Below are 26685 nucleotides of genomic sequence, written 5' to 3' on the forward strand. Positions count from 1 at the left end.
GAACGGAGCGGTACGGTGCCGCCCGTGCGCCCATTGCCGTTTATGGGGGACGTGTGTCGGCCGTATATACGTCCCCCATACGGTAGTGTGAATGTAGCCGTAGACAGATTTTCCAATTTATAAATATTTTCCCTATTGGGAAGTTTTACTACTACGTGTATAACTAAGAATTGGTAGAATACATAGTTTGTGAAGTAAAGCGTTTATTGCTCCTAATGAATATATCAATCACACAACATAAAAAGAATAACTTAAACGACCCCATAATTAATCTGTTCTGCTGATAATGAATCTTTTCTATTCTTTTATCCGTTAACTTTTTGCAAAGCGTTTCGCCTTTTTGGGGTTGCTTGGTTACAATTCAGGCAGCTTAAAAAAAAAAAAAAAGGGCTTATACTTACCCTCGCCGGTGCTCCCGTTGTTTTGCGCCGTCTCCAGTCAGTGAAAGGCAGGGGTTCACCAACCGACCACTGACGCACATCGGACACAGCACTAGGTTCAATGCTGTAGCCGGCGACTGGAAGTTCTCAGGTCGCCTGAATCCAGACAACCAATTAATCACTGTGGAATATATGGCGGGTTAAAGGGACACTTTACTAGATTTACTACAACGGTGTGCTAGTTAAAAAGTGCAAATGTGCTTTGGCCAATTGTTACCTGCATTTTTCAGATGCTCCAAATTTTTCTCAGACAATGCTCCATCCTAAGCCTTTCCTTTTTATGTGGTGCCGTGCCTGCTTGTTGGACAAAGCAAAAATAAAAAGCAATATGGTGTAGAGACTATAACCAGTTTTTGGCATCTACATAGGACACTCTGTAGAATCTGCTCAGCTGCTCCTATTCTATATCATGCTGCCTGCAGTTAGGACACTATGTACAATCTTCTCAGCTTCACTTCTTCTATAACAGTGGTGGCAAACCTATGGCACGGGTGCCAGAGGTGGCACTCAGACTGCTCTCTGTGGGCACTTAAGCTACCACCATAGCACAGAGTTTACCAGACAGGACTCAAAGAATCAAACTGCAGTCCCACGCAAGTCAAGATTTACTAATCTCGGTGCTAGTTTAACCCTATAATTACCAAGCACATATCTCATATGTCCCCACAGGGTGGCACCTCAGTGGCCAAACATGTATGAGATACATCCTAGATTATAGGAGCCATAACTTTGGATCCCTGGCACCCAGAATCTCTTGGCTGCTTGGGGCTGAAGGAAAAGTGTGAAGGTGTGGAGAGGGCCAGAATATCTTTGAACGTCCTCCTGTTCCCATGAATATTCCTGTACAGCGGGACCCTGGAGAGAAGCGACAGTGATAGCCCAAATTTGCCCTCCTGCTTTCAGTTGTTTGGCCTAGAAAGAATGTGCAAAGTCCGACATAAAACTGGCGCAAGGGCATTAGTAAATGTGCCCCGGTGTATAAATCTGATCAGCCTCTCCTGCTCTATAACATACTCCCTGAAGATGACAAATTATTATTGTATATATAAACGTTATAAATATACGTCTATGACACTTATCTGTCCCGATAATGAAAAATATCGCAATAGACGTTAAACGGGTTTTACAGGTTTACGGCTCACTTGTTCCCATTCACCGGGTACTTTGGCCTAATTCCTTGTTTTACTTGGAGTTAGTGTCCGAGTAGCAGCGGTAAAATCTGTGTACTTTAGAGCTGTCGTATCAGACAATAATACCCCAGAATGATCCCGCAGGACTATTGTGGGGCCATTTTGTGTGAAATCTTCCTTTCCAACCATCTGACACGTCTGGTTATTTCTCCAGGTTCCTTCCAGCAATAGGCCTTTAGGAGAAAGATGTATTTGTACCGGATTAAGGGAAGCTAAACTGTTTCTTTACATTGAATAATGAGCCTGTCATGACAAATCTATCTCCTTCTGCATGACTAGGTGCCAGTGTGACTGGCTACTTTTAGGCTCACACTGGCTTTCAGGCTCGATACATGTGCATGACTGGCAGCATATTTGTCAGGCTGGCTCTAAGGAGCCGGAGAGCGGATAACCTCTCGTCTGCCACAAAAGAGCAGCCAGACAAGCGGCAAGGGGTCCGGAGAACTGGGACCAGGTGATAGGCTCCAAGCCTTCCAGTCTACCTCACCTTTGTCAGGTTATACAATATCCAGAATTAAGATATCAAGCAGCGAGTCCCCAGGTATGGGTTTCCTGGAATATAGTCCACAGATCTATAAATCATTCAAGGAAATCCATCATGATAAAGCAGGGACATCATAGATCCAGGTGCTGTGATTGTGGTAATCTTCATATATTTGCTATCCATGGCTTCCTTCTAAAATCAACTTTTAAAATTATTCTAATGAGCCCTGAGAGGGGCGGGGGCATTACCTGAGCACTTCTGTGTTATAGATTGAGAGGCTGTTACGCTGAGCAAGAGGACTTCCCCCTCCCACTATGTGAGATTATGGCAGACAGAGGAAGGAGGGAAGTGCTGAGAGAGCAGTGGTGAGACTCTGAAGCCTACAGTAAAATCTGGAGAATTATATAGTTCAAGAAAGATAATGGCAGATTTTCTGCCGCCAAAAAGTTTATTTTTTTTCTCTGTGGTCTGTATCTACAATTATAAAATATACAGTTTCGACTTACATACAAATTCAACTTAAGAACAAACCTATGGACCCTATCTTGTATGTAACCCGGGGACTCCCTGTATATATATATATATAAAGGTAGATGGATAGATACTAGATAGATAGATAGATACGAGATAGATAGATAGATACGAGATAGATAGATAGATACGAGATAGATAGATAGATACGAGATAGATAGATAGATAGATAGATTTATAGATTTATCTGAAGATTCTGAGGTAAAACTGTTCCATTTGTCCATGGAAGCCAATCAGAGCTCAGCTTACATTTTATAATCCGCTGTGGGAAAAATGAAACCTGAGCTCTGACTGGTTGCCATGCAAACAGTTCTGCTCTTAGACACTCAGTACGTCCCTAACGGAAAAAAAATCTCGCATCGCTCTTACATTTAACGGGGAGTTTTCAGGATTTGGAAAAGGGAACACTTTTCTTTTAGAAACGGCAACATGTCTGTCAATGTTATCTGCCATAACTTTTCAAGGGAATGGATCTGTGGTCCCAAAAACAACCAATGAACAATTGTAGCACATTATATTTATAATACTGAGAAACCACTTCATCTTTTAGGGTAACATCAGGGAAAAACAGGAGACAAATCTAAAAGATTAAATGGCGCAAACTCTGGACTTTGGCAAAGATTGTATGTCAAATTCTGGCAGGAATAGACAATTCCAAATTGAAATTGGATTTCTGCTTGAAATTTCATGTAGAAAATGCATTTTCCCCCAGAATCCATTGTTAAAGGGGTTATCCGGGTTTAAAAAATTTCTTCTGGCTGGCCTAGGGAGGGCTATTTAAACACAATAAACATGTACTTACCTCCTCCGGTGCTGCCGATGTCACGCGCCGCGGCCGGTCTTCTCTGTGCGCCGGTTTCATTACACCGGTGCACAGGGAGCTTCCTGCCGGCCGGATGCTCCCATGCGCACCATCTCCCAGCGCTTACAACGCTGAGAGATAGGAACGGATGGGAGGAGCCGTCCACATCGCAGACCGGAAGCTCCCTGTGCGCGGCTTCCGTGCCCCTGTTTGCGGCGCGGGACATCAGCGACGCCGGAGGAGGTAAGTCCATGTTTATTATGTTTAACTAGCCCTCCCCAGCCCGGCCATAAAAAAATTTTTAAACCCGGATAACCCCTTTAAGTCTCTATGACATCTGTTTTTTTTTCTCTGCTTTTGTAGCATTTAGGCGGTCACCAAGACTCTTATGTTATTTCTCTTAAAGGGGTTGTCCACTTTCAGCAAATAATTGATTTTATTTGTGCACAGAAAAGTTATACAATTTTCCAATATACTTTTTGTATCAATTCTTCGTGGTTTTCAAGATCTCCGCGTCCTGTCCTTCGATAGAAAGCTGCTGTGTTTAATACCAGTGGGCAGAAATCTGTCCATGGTCATGTGATGGACATACAGGTGCACAAGCCGTTATATCACACGGCTCAAATTACTCTCTATGATACTAACGAGCAGCGCACCTGTGTGACCATAGTCAGATTTCTGTCCCCTGGAAGCTTTCTATAGAAAGACAGCAAGCAGAGATCTAGAAAACTGTGAGGAATTGATACAGAAAGTATATTGGTAAAATTTATAACTCTTAATTGCACCAACTATCAATTATTTGTTGAAAGTGCATAACCCTTTTCACTTTTTTAAACAGGGTTTTACAGAATAAGAATTTTACAATGCATTCCTCCTTTAAAAAAAACGCCACAGCTCTCTCGGGATTGTGTCAGTGTTGGACTGACCCAACAGAGTACTATCGGATCCACCAGGTGGGCCCATGCTCTAACCCAGTGGTGGCAAACCTATGGCACGGGTGCCAGAAGTGGCACTCAGAGCCCTTATCCCAGGACAGAGTTCACCAAACAGGACCAAACCCATCAAATCTTCCTGCTTCCCCAGGCAACTTGGAGAGAAGCTATAATGAAAGTCTGAATTTGCCCTTCTTCTTTCAACTGTATTGGTGGCCTCAGGCGGCCGATACAATTGAAAGAAGTGGAAGAACAGGTAGCAGTAAGTTACTGCTTAAAATGCCATGTTGGCATTTAACGGTAAATAAGTGGATTTTGGTTGTAGTTCGGGTACTCTGTCTCTAAAAGGTTCGCCATCATTGCTCTAACCCAATACTGGACCTCAGTGGTACAATAGCAAACTACCCGATTTGAAAGCTATTAGGGCTAATTTTTAGAGGCTTTAATTGTTGGTCCCAAAAAAAGCCCAAGTACAACATGCTTTTTAAAATTTTTGTTAATCGGTATATATTTGGAATACATCTTATTTTTAGCTCTTTGGTCATGTTGTGCAAGTATGCAAGTGGATATGTGTGTATGAGTCTAAAAAGTTCTTTCCCGTTTTTATTTTCAGTAAAACAAATTATGTTTTTTCAATCCTTTGAATCAGGATTGAGTAAAACAGTTTTTTTTCCCACATTCAATCTTTAAAGGAAATCTACCATTAAAATCTATCCTAATAAAGCAGGGGCGCTTACTCAAAGATTCAGGCACTGTGACTGTGGTAATCTTCTTATATTTGTTATCCATGGCTTCCTTCCTTCTAAAATCAACTTTTAAAATTATGCTAATTTACCAGAGTACCTCCTCAGCAGTTACTCCCCTCCGTCTGTCTGATGTAATCTCGCTGCAGCAGAGTTAGTTTAACCATACAGAGAGAAAGGGAAATGCTCTTGCACAGTGTAACAGCCTATGATTCTGTACCACAGAGGGACTCTGGTAATGCCTTCAAGAGCCCTGGCTCATAAGCATAATTTTAAAAGTTGATTTTAGAAGTAAGGAGACTGTGGATAACAAATATCAGATGATTTCTACAGTCACAACGCCTGGATCTATGAGTAAGAGCCCCATGATGGATTTTGGTTCTGAGTTATATCCCATGCAGCAGCGTCAGTGACTGGATCCTCTTTTCTCACTTATGCTGGATCTGGCCTTCTATAAGTTTTTGGTGTCTATTTCATTTGGTGTCATTATGCTAATTAGCTGCACATGCTCAAGGTGGGGGGAAGAGTATTACTACATGTGCAGCAGGAACCTGGAGGGGCTCTGATGACGCCCTCCGGAGCACTTGTAGCTCGTTAGCATTTTTTAAAACAACTTTCTGTAAAGGAAAAGTAGACCATAATATACTATTGCAAGGCCAGATCCTGCATCAGGGTGCAAAGAGGATTCAGTGATGCTGCTGTATGAGGTATGAATCGGACGGTAGATTTCCTTTAAGTGACAGTTATAAAAACGGTACAAAAGGAATCGGAGAGATAGAGAGAATAAAAAGTACCAAGATGGTGTCGTCCCATGAGACCAATGAGATCCTAGATGATCTTTTTGTTCCGTTTTCCCCTAAAAGCTCACCTCTGATTGGCTGTGTTACCCCATTGTCCCTCCCTGTATATCGGGAGCAGTTTTTTTCGAGCGGGTCACCTGCTAGTTATGCTAAGCTCCCACCTGCTAGCTCGCCTCCCATCGTCATCACAAACCTTGGGTTGAAAACCTTCTACGTAGCCCCTAGAGTAATCACCGATTTAATCTGAGCAGATGGGACGTATTTGAGCAAGATTTTACTTCCCCTTTTATTTTACCAATAAAGGCAGATTTTTTTTTTCTCCTCCCCCTTTTTCTTTTGTGTGGCATAAGTTTAGGGCATCCCTGGTGAAATGAGCAGGTGTGACCTTCTGCAGGCCGGTCTGCTTACATTGTCAGCCGGCATAGGGAAGGCAAAAGTTTTTTTTTTTTTAAGACACAATATGAAAGGAGCTGCTAAACAGTTCCAGTGTTTCCTCACAAATCCCATTTTCTCAAACAACAGCCGCCCTATCTCGCTGGGGAAAACGTCTCCTGTCCTGTCTTTGAAAGGGAACTTGTAGTTTTATTTTTCTGTGTGTTTTTTTTTTCTTCTATCCTCTGCTCAGAAGCAAGTGAATGGGTACATTTCGGTAATCCTCGCCTCTGGACAGGCATCGAAATCTCTTTCTCTCTGAATAGCTAATAACAGTGCACTGCTTCCTGTCTAGTGATGAAAAGGGGAGGGGGGCAGCAGTCAATTTTTTGTTCCCATACACTATGTAATCGGAACATACCATAGACAATTTTTTATTTTTTTTTTTAGTCTGGGCTATAATCAGCCTTAGAGAAGAATTATACGTTTCATTTCTCAGATACTTTCACTGTCCGTCAGTATCAATGAATTATTGTTGTTATAGGGCACTGGTGGCGTTAATATCTTCCTTCGTATAAAGTTGCGTGCTTGATACGTTACAATAGGCAGCGACATGCAATGTTTGCCTCTTTCCCATATTAGTATTAGAAGGGAGTCTTGTCTTAACCGAAATCTTTAAAAAGACCTGATATCATTCGAAGAGTCGGAAAAATATCATTCTAGTTTTTTTGAGATTATAAAAAGTCCAATAAATTAAAAAAAAAATCTCTCCAAAATTCTAAGAATTTTGGAGCATTCTTACTTTTTGTCAGTTACAGGCAGTTACGTACAAGATGGGTTCTGTAGGTTTGTTCTTAAGTTGCATTTGTATGTAAGTCGGAACTGTATATTTTATAATTGTAACCCCGGCCAAAAATTTTTTGGATTTTAAAAATGTTGGCCTGTTATAAGAACCAGGATTAACAATGAAGCTTAACAGACACCTGTGATAACTGTTACAGCTGATCATTGTAGCCTAGGGATAAAGTACAGTAAATTACCAACATCCACAGGTCCGTTTGTAACTAGGGGTCGTATGCAAGTCGGATGTCCTTAAGTCGGGCACCGCCTCTATTCTATTTAAAAATAAATTCACAACTGGGTGTAAACATTTGGGGGTTTATCAGTCCACACACTGAGGTTCACATGTAAGACGTTGCAAGTGAAAAGGGCACAACACATCACCAAACACGTGTTGCGTTTTGTAAGCCGCGTCATGTGTTAATAATAATGATTAACAGCATACAGGCAGTCCCCGGGTTACATACAAGATAGGGTCTGTAGGTTTGTTCTTAAATTGAATTTGTATGTAAATCGGAACTGTATATTTTATCATTGTAATCCCAGACAGAACGTTTTTGGTCTCTGTGACAATTGGATTTTAAAAATGTTGGGTTGTCATAAGAATCAATATTATCACTAAAGCTTCATTACAGACACCTGTGATAACTGTTATAGCTGATCATTGTAGCCTAGGACTAAAGTACAATAAATTACCAATATCCAGAGGTCCGTTTGTAACTATGGGTCGTATGTAAGTCGAGTGTACTTAAGTAGGGGACCTCCTGTATTGCACATGTTTCTACTCATGAAGCGCATGCGTTTTGCCCTATACACTGGCAATGCATTTCAAAGTGTGATACAAAGTGCTTCATGTGATACTGTCCAACCGGTGTTCTACTTTGTAGGGACCCACCCCTTTGACAAGAAGAATAGTAACACCCGTTTGTCAATTTATGTATATAAAGTGAATAGAAAAAAACTGAGAAGTCACTTAATGTTAAAGTTTAAACCGGTTTCTTCAGAGTTGTTCTAGTCGGGAATGGAATTACCGTACTGTTACTGTTTGGTGAGCCTTAAAGTCCTCCATAAGGAATCATTGGCGAGAAAGGTTGGTGTTCACGACTTGAAATAGATCATTAATTAATTGACCAATTAACAGTTTGCTGTATAAAAATGGACGGTATCCACTGTGTGTTGTACATTAAAAAGAGATCATTAGTACGTTATTCAGTAAATTTTAAGAATTATGCTTTTTTTTAACCTCATTATGTCCTTATTTGTCCTTTTTTTTCCTGCTGTAATAACAATGTAAATGGATCAATAAGTGATTAATTTAATTTTTTTATTTTTTTTTTTTTTTTTAAAGTTGACTATCACAAATTACTAAATTACAGTAACGTCATCAAAATGCTAGAAATGCACATGTTTGGTATTTATTTGTGATTAAGTTGTTCTCATAACATTTTAGTAACATTTCGTTTGTGTAGCCTATTTAGGTGATTTTTTTCCCCCCTTAAGATATTTTTTTTTTTTTTTTTTTTTTGTGTGAGTTTTTTATGATTCATTATTTTTATTATCACAATTGTTTGTAAAGAAGTGGTTAGAAGAGCAACTCAAAAACTCTAAATTTTTTCTGAAAATAAATGAAAAAAAAAAAACAAACAAATTTAAATACCAAGTTGTACCCGACTTAAGGACAAATGACCCTTAGTGACAGACAGACCTCTCTGTCCATTGTAACCTCCGGTGAAGCTCTCCGGATGCTTTACTCCAGTCCCAGGTAATGATTAGCAGTAAGTTGTTTGTAATTAAGTTTTATTGATAAACCATTTCCCATGACCGCAAAAAAAACATTTTTTTTTTTAATCCAATTGTCACTGGGACAAGAAAAAAAGTTTGTCTGGAGCTACAATTATCAAATATACAAGGTACAAGTTGCATATTTAAGAACACCCCTATCTTGTTCGTCACTCGGGGACTGCCTGTAGTTTAATATTTTACAATAAATGTTGTAAAAATTCATAAGTTTTGACAGTTTTCATTAAATATTTCTATTTGACACCCAAACACTGTTTTTGTAGGAAAACTGGCCCTATTTAGAAAAGGTTGACACATCTGTATCGGTGGAATGGGAACTCATTCAAGTTGCTAATTAACATTTATTCAGTAAAAAAAAAAAAGTAAATTTTTTTGTAAAATACTAGTCTGTACAAAAATAAAAGTTTGATTCAATACTTTGTTAAAGATTTTTAAACATACAGGCGGTCCCCTACTTAAGAACACTCGACTTACATACGACCCCTAGTTACAAACAGACCTCTGGATATTGGTAATTTATTGTACTTTAGTCCTAGGCTACAATGATCAGCTATAACAGTTATCACAGGTGTCTGTAATGAAGCTTTATTGTTAATATTGATTCTTATAACAACCCAACATTTTAAAAATCCAATTGTCACAGAGACCAAAAAAGTTCTGGCTGGGATTACAATGATAAAATATACAGTTCCGACTTACATACAAACTCAACTTAAAAACAAACCGACAGACCCTATCTTGTATGTAACCCGGGGACTGTCTGTATTCTGTTTCAGTAATTTAACATTTTCAGATAAATGGGACTGAAAAGAGTCTAGAATATTATTATTTTATTATTTATTCTACTTTTCTTTTTTTCTTTTTTTTTTTAACTAGAAAAAAAAAAGTAAAAAAAAAAAAATAAGTAGAATAAATAATAATAAAAAATAATAAAATAAAAATATATGATAATGATAGTATGTACAGGCGGTCCCCTACTTAAGGACACCCGACTTACAGACAACCCATAGTTACAGACGGACCCCTCTGCCCACTGTGACCTCTGGTGAAGCTCTCTGGATGCTTTACTATAGTCCCAGACTGCAATGATCAGCTGTAAAGTGTCTGTAATGAAGCTTTATTGATAATTCTTGGTCCAATTACACCAAAAATGTTGAAACTCCAATTGTCACTGGGACAAAAGAAAAAAAATTGTCTAGAACTTCCATTATAAAATATACAGTTTTGACTTGCATACAAATTCAACTTAAGAACAAACCTCCAGACCCTATCTTGTATGTAACCCGGGGACTGCCTGTATTGTGTCTTCTTCTATTATTATCACCACTCTTGGACATGGATAGGGCTCTGTAGGTAGTTACACAAATGCACATTAGCCGTCATATTAAGATTTCGCTTTCAAGATCCACACGAAAGTTGTCAGTCAGCGGCATTAGCGGGAAGGACAAAGGCGCTCCCCACCGGTGTCCATTTTTATAGCTTTCTTAAGATATAAAGGCTGCTCAGGGAACAATTGGATAAAGTTGGGGGATTGAAAATCCATCATATTCTTGTCCCTGTGAAATGAAACTCTGAATCCTCTTTCTGCTCTTTTTTTTTTTCTTGAAAAGCACAATTCTAGTAGATGGGGAGGGGGGGGGGGGGGGTTGGGGAGGGGGGGGGTTACTTGTCTTAAATCCTTTGGGAAGCCACTGCTGATCACTTTTAATTACTAGGACTAAGGAGGATAAAATTAAAAGGAGCACCATTGAAGCAGGGGAAAGAAAGCTTGCTGAGCCCTCGGTGAACTGTGAAATATAAAAATTACATTCCAATACACTTTTTTTTTTTTACTGGGAGGAAACAAGGAAACGGCGTTACTTAATCTTCAAGAGTTTGTCCTTAAATGGATAAGTTTTTTTTTATTATTTCATAGCTGTTCAGTCATCTGGTAGATTTGGTAGTTTTTTTTTTTTTTTAAATAATTGTCTGAAAGTTTTCCTGTGAATGTTAATGGCAGAGAATGACGCCCTTGTAGGAAGCAATTACCGTATGTCTGTATGGATCGAAAAAACCTCTGAAACTTTTTGTACTTTCTATATGTCGGTTGGCTCTCAAATGTTTTTATCTTTTGAGTTGCCAGTAAGTAAAGTTTCAATGATCAACAAGACATTTGTAATGTGGTCCCCCCCCTCCACTAACTTACCGCCAGAAAGTTTCGAATTTACTGATGTTGCAATGGTCGTCGCTAATTATATGAATAGGACTAGGACAATATTTCTTCTAATAATTTGGAATGTTTTATTAATAGTAATTTACTATTACATCACTGTGTGCATTATCCCAGGACTATGACATCACTGTGTGCATTATCCCAGGACTATGACATCACTGTGTGTATTATCTCTGTACTGTGACATCACTGTGTATATTATCCATGTACTGTGACATCACTGTGTGTATTATCCCTGTACTGTGACATCACTGTGTGTATTATCCCTGTACTATGACATCACTGTGTGTATTATCTCTGTACTGTGACATCACTGTGTGTATTATCCCTGTACTGTGACATCACTGTGTGTATTATCCCTGTACTGTGACATCACTGTGTGTATTATCACTGTACTGTGACATCACTGTGTGTATTATCCCTGTACTATGACATCACTGTGTGTATTATCTCTGTACTGTGACATCACTGTGTGTATTATCCCTGTGCTGTGACATCACTGTGTGTATTATCACTGTGCTGTGACATCACTGTGTGTATTATCCCTGTACTGTGACATCACTGTGTGTATTATCCCTGTACTGTGACATCACTGTGTGTATTATCCCTGTACTGTGACATCACTGTGTGTATTATCCCTGTACTGTGACATCATTGTGTGTGTTATCACTGTACAGTGACATCACTGTGTGTATTATCCCTGTACTGTGACATCACTGTGTGTATTATCACTGTACTGTGACATCACTGTGTGCATTATCCCAGGACTGTGACATCACTGTGTGTATTATCCCTGTACTATGACATCACTGTGTGTATTATCTCTGTACTGTGACATCACTGTGTGTATTATCCCTGTACTGTGACATCACTGTGTGTATTATCACTGTGCTGTGACATCACTGTGTGTATTATCCCTGTACTGTGACATCACTGTGTGTATTATCCCTGTACTGTGACATCACTGTGTGTATTATCCCTGTACTGTGACATCACTGTGTGTATTATCCCTGTACTGTGACATCATTGTGTGTGTTATCACTGTACAGTGACATCACTGTGTGTATTATCCCTGTACTGTGACATCACTGTGTGTATTATCACTGTACTGTGACATCACTGTGTGCATTATCCCAGGACTGTGACATCACTGTGTGTATTATCCCTGTACTGTGATATCACTGTGTGTGTATTATCCCTGTACTGTGACATCACTGTGTGTGTATTATCCCTGTACTGTGACATCACTGTGTGTGTATTATCCCTGTACTGTGACATCACTGTGTGTGTATTATCCCTGTACAGTGACATCACTGTGTGTATTATCACTGTACTGTGACATCACTGTGTGTATTATCCCTGTACTGTGACATCACTGTGTGTATTATCCCTGTACTGTGACATCACTGTGTGTATTATCCCTGTACTGTGACATCACTGTGTGTATTATCCCTGTACTGTGACATCACTGTGTGTATTATCCCTGTACTGTGACATCACTGTGTGTATTATCCCTGTACAGTGACATCACTGTGTGTATTATCACTGTACTGTGACATCACTGTGTGTATTATCCCTGTACTGTGACATCACTGTGTGTATTATCCCTGTACTGTGACATCACTGTGTGTATTATCCCTGTACTGTGACATCACTGTGTGTATTATCCCTGTACTGTGACATCACTGTGTGTATTATCCCTGTACTGTGACATCACGGGGTGTGTTATCCCTGTACAGTGACATCACTGTGTGTGTTATCCCCTGTACAGTGACATCACTGTGTGTATTATCACTGTACTGTGACATCACTGTGTGTATTATCACTGTACTGTGACATCACTGTGTGCATTATCCCAGGACTGTTACATCACTGTGTGTATTATCCCTGTACTGTGACATCACTGTGTGTATTATCTCTGTACTGTGACATCACTGTGTATATTATCCCTGTACTGTGACATCGCTGTGTGTATTATCCCAGGACTGTGACATCACTGTGTGTATTATCGCTGTACTGTGACATCACTGTGTGTGTATTATCCCTGTACTGTGACATCACTGTGTGTGTATTATCCCAGGACTGGCTGCCCTTAAAACATTAGCATTTAAAACTTCTTTTTTAGGTAAAAGTGGACCATAAAAAAGTGTTACAAGGCCTGATCCTTTATCAGGGTGCAAAGTGTGTTCGGTCAGTGATGCTGTATTGTATTGTATGGATCAGATGGTAGATTTCCCTTAAGGCCAAATGCACTGATTGTGGCAGATTGGGCAAATGATGAATAACTGAATATAGCCCTGTAATGAAGTTAAGTAACAAAAGTAAGATAGTGCTTTTGATCTGCACTTAGGGGTTTAAATGTTTCAATGAATAGGTCATCAGTTGGAGTTTGGTACCTAGTAACCCTATCGATCAGCTTTACACACAAGGAGACTGCTCCATCTGTAGTGTAGTGATGACCACCCAACCCTTCTACACATGCTGTCCTCATGCGTTCAGTCCTAGCACAATCTTCATTGAGTGAAGACAACTCTACAACTCGGATGGAACGGTTTACTTTCAACTCATAATAATCCGAACCAACTGGTTGACGGGGGCGGGAGGAGTTGCATCACCACTAATTTTGCTTAAAAGGAAATCTACCATTTTAAAAAGTAAAAAACATGTACAGATACTCACCTCCGCTCCTCTTTATGTTGATCGCTGTCCTTCGCTAATCTTGACATGATCACCTAGAAAAGAAACTTATAATTAGGAGCACGGGGACAAGATGTCCCCTGCTCCGGGCTGCTAATTATGCACTCTTCACGTCTCTCTCCCATGCTTGGAGAGGAAGGTGATGTCACGTGTGAGGCGTAAGTTCAAGCCTCCACCATTATAAATGCCTCCCATACTGGAGAGGGAGGTGGCGTCAAGAGGGGGCATGTATAATTAGCAGCCCGGAGCGGCGGACATCTTGCCTGAAAGTATAAATTTCTATTATTATTGATCCCGTTGTGTCAAGATTAGCGAAGGACAGAGCCGGGATCAACATCAAGAGGAGAGTAGGTGAGTATCTGTACATATTTTTTACTTTAGTAAAGGGTACCTTTCCTTTAAGTGTCCCTTTTAGAATACGGCCACCGAAAATATAGCACCAAATAAAAATAACTTGATGACTCTTGTTTTTCCCAACTTTATGGTTGTGTATTTGTATTGCTTCTCGGTATGAAAGCCGGGACAAAAGCTTTCTATCCTTTATTCCTAATGTGTCTTCTCAACAAATAACATTTTCCCTTTAATTCTCTGTCTTCGGGGAAATTGAGGTGTGTGTGTGAAAGCAAATAATGCAAATACAAGACAGCTCACAGGGGCCTGTGCAAAATTGAGTCTGTGTTAGCGGGGGAAGTAAATCGAGGCAATCTGATAGGGAACCCGAATCCTGTCAATCAGGCTCAAGATATTGTGCTGTGTCCATACACTTTGTTTACTGTAGGGTTTTATGAGTTGTAACCTTCCCATGCTGGCTGTTAATGAGGCTAAATCTTTGCTGCTTGAGGATTGAATTACTGCACACCTCTGGGCTAATGGTTATAAACAGAGAGTCCCATTAGGGTTGCATTTTGATTCATTCATTTGCATTTTTTTCTATTGTGCGGAGAACAATGGCCGGTAAATGGCTACAAACAAACAATTTGCATGGAAATGTCAGCAATGTTCCTAATTAGTATCTTGTGCTTGTTTATTAATGGGTTTTTAGCTTAAATGGCAGGCACTTATGGGTGTGGGGGTTATTTGGCTTTCCCTGGCTGGAAATTGTTGAGGGAAGACAGAAGTTTTTGATAGTCATCTGCTATCCTTTAGTTACATGTAATGTAAAGTTTACCTAAAGTGACCACACCTCCCAATTACTGCCGGACCTTAACTAATAGGCACACTCCTGCAATAATAGAGACAAAATAAGATGTTTACCACTCCTTCTAACTTGCAACTCTTAAGCATCCCATATACATTAGACGACAGTAGATGTCATGGGAGATAGGCATCAAGCTTTTGGATTCTAACATCTACAGTCGACTAGTACACATATACTGTTTTACAAAGTCGGACATGTGTGTGTACAAAGAGGAATCTGATGAGATGGCCAACAACTAGCTCACGTGTAGCTCGCAGTAAAGTGACCAAACACATTTGACCAAAGTAGGTTAATTGGACACAGAAGTTGGCTAATTTGTTGAGCAACCACTTAACAGATGATGAAGGAACTTTTAACCGATGCATTTTAGTTTGTATTGGCCATTACACTCATTCAACTCCGAATTTTAGACCGGGTTCACATCCAATTTTTTTGCCATACGTTGTAAAGACATGTCGCGGGGGTTGGTCCGTTGTGTCCTTACAACGTATGGCACAGACGTATCCGACTGAATGCTTATACAGTCTGATACATTGCTTGGGGTCTCCTCCACCCCCCACCCCCGAATAGGAGGATTGTAAAGCGACTGCAAGCGGAATTTGACTACTATTGCTATACGGGAGTGTTTCCCCAGTGATGTCACTGTCCTTATATGGACAGTGACATCACCAGGTCCCTCCCTCCTCCTGAGCAACGTATCCGCTCCGCAGCTGGGGGATCTGTGATGCAATACATCCGCTCCCCATAGGCTACTATTGCCTCCGCTGAACACAAGCATCCCGGAGCAGGATTGAAAGGCCTAGTTTCCATCCTGCCTTTTTTTCAGCAGATGTGTCTTAAACTGTTCAAACGGAGGCAACAACTAAGCTCAGGGTAGACGTCAGGAGCTTTCTGACAGAGCATATACAAAAAACCTTATGTCAACCCAGCCTCAAGCACCCTATATACGTTAGACGATTAAGTCAGGACCAGAGGGCAATTCAATGTGCTCAGGGCCCTCTTACCTTTACTATAGATGTTGTAGCAGATAAGGCCCAATCTGTTTGAGTGCATCATATACTATACAGTCACACATGTATGTAATAAGAGATCATAGACACCAGCCATCTCATGTGTGATTAGCATTATGGTGGTCACACACATTAGATAAAAGTGAGGTGATGGTAGATAGACGCTGATAGCTGAACAACCACTCAACAGATGAGTGTTTCGTAGATTAAATCTTACACATTCAGGCTGCATGTTGCGGACAGTCAAATGCAAATTTTAAGCATCCCATATACATTAGAGAACACATGTCAACCACAAAGACCTTAAGACCGATGTGGCTCTCAGTGTCTACCAAAAAATGAAAACCTAATTGAGGATTTTACACGCAGTTTAACAACAGCCAGGGCCGAATATTTATTGGAGCTCCTACTCCATCCCTAAAGATAGTGGTAGGTATCCAACAACAATTTTTACATTCATATGCATACTAGATTTATCATAGAGGTTTAGTCTGCTTGATAAATCTGGCATATTATATTTCAGGTTTGTATTATATTTGCGACTCATAAGTCATAAATTGTTGTAGAACCAGTTGTAAACTGTTTCGTACGTCAGGAGGTGACTGAAGTGGTTTTGCCCCAAAATTTTCAAGTTTCATAAATCTCACATGCACATCTGGAATGCCTTGATAAATGTGACATTAGCAGAAATAAGCGAAAACTGGAGTAGGTCAAGGAAAAGACTGAATTTGTCAGTTGTGAGGCTTTTGTGACATGTATATGCCAGAAAACTGGCGTTACTGCATTTCCTCCAATGTGCCGTCTATGCGTGTCCTCTAGGCTTCTTCCCTGCTCCTCTGGGCACCATCACAATCATCCTTTTGAAGGCAACTATAAGATGCCTGTGGCCTTCTGCAAAAATTTGTTTGACTTCCCTGCATTATAGACAAGTCAGTATGTTTGGGGGCCTCCTGACTCTTCCACGATGGATACTCTTCATTATGTACATCCCTTAAGTACACATCCACTACATTACCTGTACAAAGGAATCAGAGAAGATATGTCTCATTTTTATGGCTATTATTAGGGTGGCCATACACATTAAAAAAGAAGTACCGGTAGGTTGATCGTTGAACCCACCACTAAAAGATGAACGTTTCGCTCTTGAAGCAACGCATGATGTCGTATATTGTAGACCACAGTGAATATTAGACCATAATTGTACAGTGACAGCAGGAGAAGGATGAACATTCTGTCTCAGAACTTTATTAAAACTTTATTTATATATATTTAATATTATATGATTCTTCAGTCCTGATTTTCATAAAACAACTTTTTTTGTGGTGTATTGTTGTCATTTTTTGGTCATCCATTTCACTAGCCTTCGCCTTATGTTATGGAATCCCTGATGAAAGCTCGAGTCTTGAGCCAAAACACATAGGGACAGATTTATCAAGTGTCTGAAAGTCAGAATATTTCCAATTGCCCATGGCAACCAATCACAGCTCCCCTTTAAAATATTCATGAGCACTGGTGAAATGAAAGCTGAGCTGTGATTGGTTGCCATGGGCAACTGGAAATATTCTGACTTTCAGACTGCTTGATAAATCTGCCCCATAGTCACTAAAAAATAAAAAAAATTATATATTTTATCCAACAAAATTTCCATCTATTGGTTCTACTCTTGGAACAGCACCCACACAACTCAGTCGGAACGTTTGGGTTTCACATTCATATTTGGCGTTGTGTGTATTGGACATGATTTATTTCATAATCATAGAATTTACACTGCCCCCATTATAAGATGTCTTATTCAAACAAAAGTTCTTCCTTCGCTCCATAAATATCTACATATCTTTACAATGTACCGTTCACAACGACATAAGAAAAGGCATATAGATATGTTTGTTTAGGAGGCCATTTTGAAGAAAGATGAATGTATCTTGCGTTTAACCCATCAAGGACTTTTGACAGCTGTGGAGGTTTGGATGTGTTGTCTTTTTTGACACCTTCCTGCCACAGGGAATGGTACGTGGAGCACAGAGAACATACATAGCAGGGTAGGCTATTTGCTATCAGCCCCATCGGAACGAGAATGAAAATTGCATTTTTGTCAATTACTAAGCTGGCAAAACTGTTCAATATTTTCCAGCAGCAAGATGAAGAGAGGCGGCGGCAGCTGAGAGAGCGAGCACGTCAACTCATAGCAGAAGCTCGATCTGGAGTGAAGATGTCGGAACTTCCCAGTTACAATGAGGCGCCTGCAGAAAAGTTGAAAGAAAGAGCAAAGACATCTGGAGGTGAGCGAAAAGGATTATGTTTCTCACTTTTATACATCTCTTACATCTCCGTGTGATCCTCACCAGGATAAGGAGAAGAGTACAAAATTCTGGATATTTACATTACCCAGCGTCTAGTACAGTTTTATAGTGAAACTTTGCTTTAAGGAGTCAGTTTTTGGAAAATTGTCTCCTTATAGCAGAGTTTCACTATAAAACTGTACTAGACGCTCAGTAATGTAAATATCAAAATAAAAAAATGACTGCCTCACATTTTCCTACCTGATACGTATTTGAGCATTACCTTGTTGTTTTTGATACTTAAAGGGAATCTGTCACCTCATTTGCACATATACAGCCAGGGACAGGTTCCTATAGAGCTCTATTAACTGATTGACTCCCTTCCTTTTAGCTTAAAATTGTTTTGCTTACATCCACAGAAATATCTTATATTAACTGGCATCAGAGGGGGTCGTGTCCTGCTTGGCCAGCCCCTCCCATCTAATCCTCCCCATGCTTTATGCCTCCTTACTGTTCACAGTCCATGTCATGTGACCAGTGACATCATCTCAGGTCCGTTAGCTTCTTAATAATACCAAACTGTACCCCATGCATGTATCTGACTACATGAAGTCACAGCAGCCTCCATGGGCTTCTATTCCTCTCCATCCTCCATGAAGGCTGCTGTGATCTCATGTAATCACAAACGTGGTGTACAATATTCTATTCTTAGAAGTCTGAAGGACCTGCGAAGATGTCACTGATCACATGTCATGAATGTAACACAAGACACGGTGTAAAGAGATAAGCACAATATTTCCCACCTGTACATAGACCTTTACATGTCTTTAGTTGAATATTAGCAGATGGTACCTAAGTACAAGGAGGCAAAGCAGGAATTTGAAGAGACACAGAACTGTCAGTCAGAATAATGGGGTGTGGTTCACTGGTATATCTGACTCTATTCTCTCAGGAGTCAGAAAAGCTACGGTAAGGTAATTTTAGGTGATATGGGGAGGACTTGTAACCCTTTATCAACAGACATTGTTAGTTGGGGGGGGGGAAATCTGATGACAGGTCCTCTTTAATGTCTATATATTTTACTTGACCACAATTGTTGTTTTTGATGGTGGTAGCCAATGTTTCAGCACCGTTGTATTTCTAGGGAATCATACAATCGCCATGGGTACCACTGCTCTGTGTGTGAGCAAACTGCCCACGCCACAAAACTCAAAGCAAGTCCCATTGGCCTTTTAAACGGACCTCACATACCAGTGACACATGAGGCAAGCAACAGACCATAGACCCATTGTTTGATTCCAGGGAGCAGTCCAAGGCATTACAAATTTGAGGGGGGGGCGCACCCTCCAAAAAAATTAGGCTATGAAACATCCTTAATAAAAAAGAAAAATTATATAGGAATTATCTTACATGGCATGGACACCTAAAGTTGGCACAGATAGCCGTCTTCACCCATTATTGCCTAGCTTCCCATGTACTAGATGGGGCAGAGCTGTTGTCTTTGGCGATAAATTGACATAAGGAATACATGTTAATATGAAAGTATGAAGACATTCAATACAGATACTTCAAATGTGGTTAGGAACTGCACCAGATCCTCACAGATGACTGCATCCACATTATAGAAAGTCAACATTTTGCCACAAATTTTGGGGCCTGTTCAAGGCCTTGACTGTCTTTGTGCCCAAGATGGCTTGGCAAAAACACACTTTCTGTATGTATGGGGGGGACATACATGCAGCCGCAAATTTGCAGCCACATGTACATCCCCATAGACGACAATGGCCGCCCGGCGGCGATACAATGCCACATGTGTGGCACTGTTCCGCACTGTACACCGGGAAAAGATAGAGTATGGGCCGCGCCATGCTGTTTCTTATGGAAGGGTCACCACCACCTCCTCTCCAGCACACGGCGGGCATACCGCTTGTGAATGCACCCTAAGTTGGGTCAACTAAGTGATCTAAGAAAGTCTACAAGGTTTACAGATTTGAATGGTGCATGGTCATGGAGACCTTCTGTGCCTTCAAATAACCACACATCTCAATATCTATTTCATGGAGGCAAATATATGCCATGTATTTGTGCACCATGATTTGCCTTGTGACAATGACTTGATTCAACTTGGTGGATGACCAATCTAACACTTGTTTCGGTATGGGTCATGTCTTCAGGATACCACCCTAGACATCCTGAGCTAAGCTCACAGCTTAGAGATCACTGTTATTAAATCATGTTTTTAGAGTTTCTTATACACAAAGTTCCTTTTCTTCCGGCGGGTCTCTTGTGTTTGTGTCTCTATATTCGTTTTTCTGCTGATGTTGCATTGCATGGGCAACTTTCATTTACCGTTATTGCATATGGAGGAAGAAAGTTATGATCAGATGCCATACGAGGACTACTAGGACATATAGATAGGGTTATCTTCATTGGTTCACCACTTTACACTTATAACATACGTTTGCAGCAAATTAACTGAATTGTTGTCCAAAGTAGAATCGGCCATGTGACATAGTATGAGATCTCAGGTATTGTAAATCCGAGTAGTAGTCAGCGTTGAAGCAAACCACCTACTAATGGTAGTATCATCTTAATTCTTCTTGGTATTTTCATTCTCTATGATTCAAATAATATCCTGACTAAACATGTACTAACCCTGGTACTTCATATTTCTGCAGATGAGGATGATTTTAACAAAGCCCTATCTAATGAGGACAGTCCTGATTCTGCTCTTGTATGTGGTGGAGGTGTTGATGAATCTACTAACCTAGAGCCAGATCTAACTGGTAATTCACATTGCATGTCTTCCACTCTTTGGGGGTTTCTTCTTTTATATAAAACTTTCTCTATGTTTTATCATACAGGTATAGGATCACTAATTTGTAATTGTATTCTCGCTTGGATATCCCTGAGGTGGCCCTTTAGATATTTTCCTACTATTGATATACACTCACCGGCCACTTTATTAGGTACACCATGCTAGTAACGGGTTGGACCCCCTTTTGCCTTCAGAACTGCCTCAATTCTTTGTGGCATAGATTCAACAAGGTGCTGGAAGCTCCTCAGAGATTTTGGTCCATATTGACATGATGGCATCACACAGTTGCCGCAGATTTGTCGGCTGCACATCCATGATGCGAATCTCCCGTTCCACCACATCCCAAAGATGCTCTATTGGATTGAGATCTGGTGACTGTGGAGGCCATTTGAGTACAGTGACCTCATTGTCATGTTCAAGAAACCAGTCTGAGATGATTCCAGCTTTATGACATGGCGCATTATCCTGCTGAAAGTAGCCATCAGATGTTACAGGGTACATTGTGCTCATAAAGGGATGGACATGGTCAGCAACAATACTCAGGTAGGCTGTGGCGTTGCAACAATGCTCAATTGGTACCAAGGGGCCCAAAGAGTGCCAAGAAAATATTCCCCACACCATGACACCACCACCACCAACCTGAAACGTTGATACAAGGCAGGATGGATCCATGATTTCATGTTGTTGACGGCAAATTCTGACCCTACCATCCGAATGTCGCAGCAGAAATCGAGACTCATCAGACCAGGCAACGTTTTTCCAATCTTCTACTGTCCAATTTCGATGAGCTTGTGCAAATTGTAGCCTCAGTTTCCTGTGCTTAGCTGATAGGAGTGGCACCCGGTGTGGTCTTCTGCTGCTGTAGCCCATCTGCCTCAAAGTTCGACGTACTGTGCGTTCAGAGATGCTCTTCTGCCTACCTTGGTTGTAACGGGTGGCGATTTGAGTCACTGTTGCCTTTCTATCAGCTCGAACCAGTCTGCCCATTCTCCTCTGACCTCTGGCATCAACAAGGCATTTCCGCCCACAGAACTGCCGCTCACTGGATGTTTTTTCTTTTTCGGACCATTCTCTGTAAACCCTAGAGATGGTTGTGCGTGAAAATCCCTGTAGATCAGCAGTTTCTGAAATACTCAGACCAGCCCTTCTGGCACCAACAACCATGCCACGTTCAAAGGCACTCAAATCACCTTTCTTCCCCATACTGATGCTCGGTTTGAACTGCAGGAGATTGTCTTGACCATGTCTACATGTCTAAATGCACTGAGCTGCCGCCTTGTGATTGGCTGATTAGAAATTAAGTGTTAACGAGCAGTTGGACAGGTGTACCTAATAAAGTGGCCGGTGAGTGTAAATAGACCTCCTCAACAATCTGAACCAATAAATCTCATGTGAACTTGGCCTCAATGTCTCTCCGCTTCATTGTACTTGAAAAATTCTTCTCCAAATTCCAAAAAAAATCATATCACAGAACAAAATTATCTTTCTCTTGCATCATGAAGTCAAATACGATGTCCCCATTCCATACAAATGGACCATTTGAACTTAGACTGGTCCGCCATTGACAAATCCCTCTCTCGTTGTCGGTTTTCCATTCTTGTTTATTAAAGGGCATCCACCACCAGGATGAAAGATTGTAAACTAAGCACACTTACATTCTAGTGGGTACCCCATCTGACAGTTGGTTTACAATCCTTCACCCTGGTGGTAGATTTCCTTTAAGGGCCTGTCTTTATTTGTAAATCTTCATCATGGAAAACAGAAAGGGATTGTTGATGATTATTAAGTATCTTTTAGTCCTTTCATATTTCTTGTTGATTGATCCTATACCTGTAAAATATTTATGTTGGTAGGTAAAAACACCCCTCCCCCCATTTAATGGCCACCCATTATTCCGTGTTACCGTTACAATATCATAGACCAATGTGAACATTTCCAGCATTTTTCAACCACATCTAAGTTCATGTCTATCAAATCTATGGACTGCACAACGCAGGGCTTCACGGATCACAGGTACGGTACCCTCTCCGGCAGTTCAGAAATGTAGAAATTTTTATTGGAAGACTCGACCGGGATCACGATACCAACAACTGTGTGATCAAAGTCACGGGAGACACAAGCGAATATTCCTATGCTGGAGGATGTGTTACATGGTCAATAGGATTAGAATATTTTTTAATGGTAAATTCCCTTTAAATTGTGAGTTTGTGTTTGCGTGCTTTCGTTTGTTACAGTTGCATGGCTGCTGTTTGTCTGTTGTTTTGTTGAGGTTTCTTATCACAGGACTTCAGAAGCGGAGACTTTCTGCCTCTGGAGCATATCCTCGGTGGAATGGCAGAGCGTTGGCAGTCCTTCGCTCATAAACACCCAAACTTTGCATTTCTTGCTGGAAACACAGAAGGCTTCTCTAATGGAATACATTGTGGTTTGAGTTTTATGTACTTTTGTATAATGGTGTCTATGATCAGTCCTATATTTATACAATGTTAAGAATTGCTTACGTGAATACTTTAATAATGTGGAACTTTTAATACATTTATAATATTATATCTATTCTAAAAGTCACTGTGGCAAAATAATGAATAAGGCTTTTTTCACATTACGGTTTTACTATAACGTAAAAAGTACAAAAGTAGGTTTTTGAGAGATGGATTGATGATAATGATGAAAAATTAGCAATTTTGACTTACAACTGGATTAATTATGTCATTATTTATTATTTTAATTCAAGGGTAGAGTGGGAATAAAATGAAAAAGCATTCATTCTTGCCCCACTCCCTTTCCTGCTTAATTTCAGTACTCACAGAAGTTCAAGGATGGTGGGGGGGGGGGGGGGGCTTCACTTGCCCTTCTTCATTCAATGAGTGTCTTCTTTGGGGACAACTAAGGAAGTGAAGTCTTGGAAGTTGTGTCTGGTCGTCTGATGGCGCCCCTCTTTGGATGAAGCGGTTCCAGTGACCCCTTGCTGGAATTTCTTGCCAGCCCTTTTAATTTTTCACCCGGACACTTGGAGGTTTTCCAGATTCCTCAAAAACCCCTTTGAAGTTATTCATAATGAGCATAAAGTCCTTAGAGTCCCAGGAACTTTGTCAATAGCTAAAGAATTTTTCAGCTTGGCACTACTTTGACGGTAGGGTACAATCTAAGACAAATGGCCTCCTTTAAATCTTTGCCTTCTCTTCGAAGTTAGTCTGTCATAGTCTAGGTAAGGCAACTGGTCTAGGTTCACACTGGTCCCTGCAAAAGGTTAGACTATTTTTTTTTTTTCTATTATAGAAGTAAACAATGAATGACATTGTTGACAACAGAGATCAGCAGAGAACAGTGAGGAATTGATACAGAAAGTATATTGGAAAATTGCATAACTTTTCACTATACAAACAGTAGCAATCATTAGCTGACAGTGGGCAACCCCTTTAAGTGTATTGTTTACTATACCAGTCATTCCATGCTGCAAAATACCCAAGTAAAAAAAATAGCCTCCACTTTTCCTTAAGTACATAGGAGAAAGGAATGACCCCCCCCCCCCTCCTTACCTGATGGCCTCTCACAACCCCGACCAGTTGTGTTTCTAAGGTGGTCATTTGGATTGACAGGTTTGAGCACAGGAATAATTGTAGTCATCTTTAATGACAAGAATAGAAAGCAGTTTGTTGTAGTTCTTATGAAAATTTGATCTGTGCTGATGGATGAAATACACAAGTCTTTTGAAGTGTTTTCCAGGAAACGGAGTTAAACTTTTTAGAATGAGGTTTATCCTTGACTGGATTAGTGACCTTGTCACATTGTGAACCCTCTACCTCTTCACCACATCCCGGGCACTGCCGTTTGGAGCTATTAGGGACAACTTTATTAACAGCTAAATAGGGTAGTTGTGCCATAGACTTTACATTCTCTTTTTTTTTTTTTTTTGCTATTTTCTAATGTTTTAGAACGGGGTTTTCTTCACAGAAATATTTTGAGGACACTTAATTGTAGTTTTCTGGTGGACAACCCCTTCATGTTTTACAAGAGGGTCTTGGTGCAGAATAGCGGCTTATAAATGTATCACAATGCGACTACAATTCTAATGCTTATTGTGCAGAAAATTTTTCCAAAAAGTTACATTGTATATGAATCCAAAAATTGTGTTTGTTAACACGACACTACTTTCAAAATTTGGGCAAATTTTTGTAACATCTACTTTCCTTGTGCGTTGAACTAGCACTTAAATTACTGGTTGTTTGCGTGATTGCGGTTCCCCTTTAGTAAAGACCTCTCATTTACAGCAAAAACTTTTGGGTACATTTTAGGTCTTAAAGGGAATACATCAACACAATTTACCTACCCATACTTACTGCTATGATATGTAGGGCTATGCCCACATAGGGCCATGTCAACCATAACTTTTTGGTTTTCATTTTGAGATGTTCCTCCATCGTCTATACCACTTTATAAATATGCAAATGAGGCTGAAGTGCTACAGGGGTGTTGGCAAAGCACTTCAGGGCATCGGCTCCACAGGAATAGCACAACCCCCTGCTACACTCCCACTATCCAGCGCCTCCTCTCACCCTCCCTTGTTCAGCTTCATCACCATGTCCAATAGATAGGGATAGGGGCTCAGGGGCTTATCTATATAACATGGACCATTGATCGATTCAGTACTGTATTTCTGAACTGAGAGCATAGAATATTTATATTTCTAGCTGACTATACATACTACATATACCCATTTTGCACTATACAGCACTCATTGGTCACCAATACCAATAGGCACACCAGGGGATAGGTAGCTGTAGCATGCCCTGCAGACAACCCAAACAGGCCGTGCTCAGATTGAGGCACATTACATTTGTGCTTTTTAAGGGTTTTTAATTGTTTGGTCAGTGTGAGATTTCTATTGTATAAATAAACATTTTTGTTAACATCGTAATACTTCAAACTGTTTATTTTTAGCCATTAGATACAATTCCCCTCTTTGTCTCTCAATTTTTACAGTATTCACTTAGTTTTGTCATACTTCACAACAAACAATTACGTTTGAGATCTACATTCACCACCAACCTCTGAAAAGTAGTCCAAAAGTCTGTTCTAATCATTAGGCTATGATTGGTCCAAAAATGAGCTTTGTGGTCTTATGGCACATTTTTTCATTGGGCATTGATTATACAGGTCTACATCTGGAGCTACTCCCACACGCAAGGTGATCACTGCCTAAATTACCCTGGACTTTTCAGGTACTTGTGATGCTGACATTACATTTCTAGTAGTCAGTCAGTAAACTTGCTTTATATCGTTTCCCTTTTTACCGCTATGGTAAATGAAAAAAATTACACAAATTCGCTCCTCCGTTTACTAAAAAGCAAATTAAACACTCTAAGAACAGATGGAACCAGTGAAACAAATGAGATCCGTCAGCAGGTGATTCGTTCTTGGTGCTTTTTTTTTGCTTTGTTAACCAATTGAATGGCAATTATTACAACAGAGCAATCCCTACCATGCACCAGGTCATGGTGTTACAGTTGTGTTATCTTTTTGTCCTTGGGGAGACACCG

General features: G+C 40.3%; 1 protein-coding gene across 6 annotated transcripts in view; it reads left to right on the top strand.

Annotated features, from left to right (window-relative positions):
* EHBP1 (EH domain binding protein 1) overlaps positions 1 to 26685 on the top strand; it is a 241545-nt gene that overhangs the window by 149877 nt on the left and 64983 nt on the right. For 3 of the 6 annotated variants that reach the window (XM_072140370.1, XM_072140373.1, XM_072140371.1), the window contains 2 exons: positions 18183 to 18330; positions 21009 to 21116. In XM_072140370.1, coding sequence (XP_071996471.1) covers positions 18183 to 18330; positions 21009 to 21116 — 256 coding nt within the window. The remainder of the gene's footprint in view (positions 1 to 18182; positions 18331 to 21008; positions 21117 to 26685) is intronic. The other 3 variants (XM_072140372.1, XM_072140375.1, XM_072140374.1) reach the window with 2 other exon arrangements.

This window comes from Engystomops pustulosus, chromosome 3 (genome assembly GCF_040894005.1).
Source record: "Engystomops pustulosus chromosome 3, aEngPut4.maternal, whole genome shotgun sequence".
NCBI lineage: Eukaryota > Metazoa > Chordata > Amphibia > Anura > Leptodactylidae > Engystomops > Engystomops pustulosus.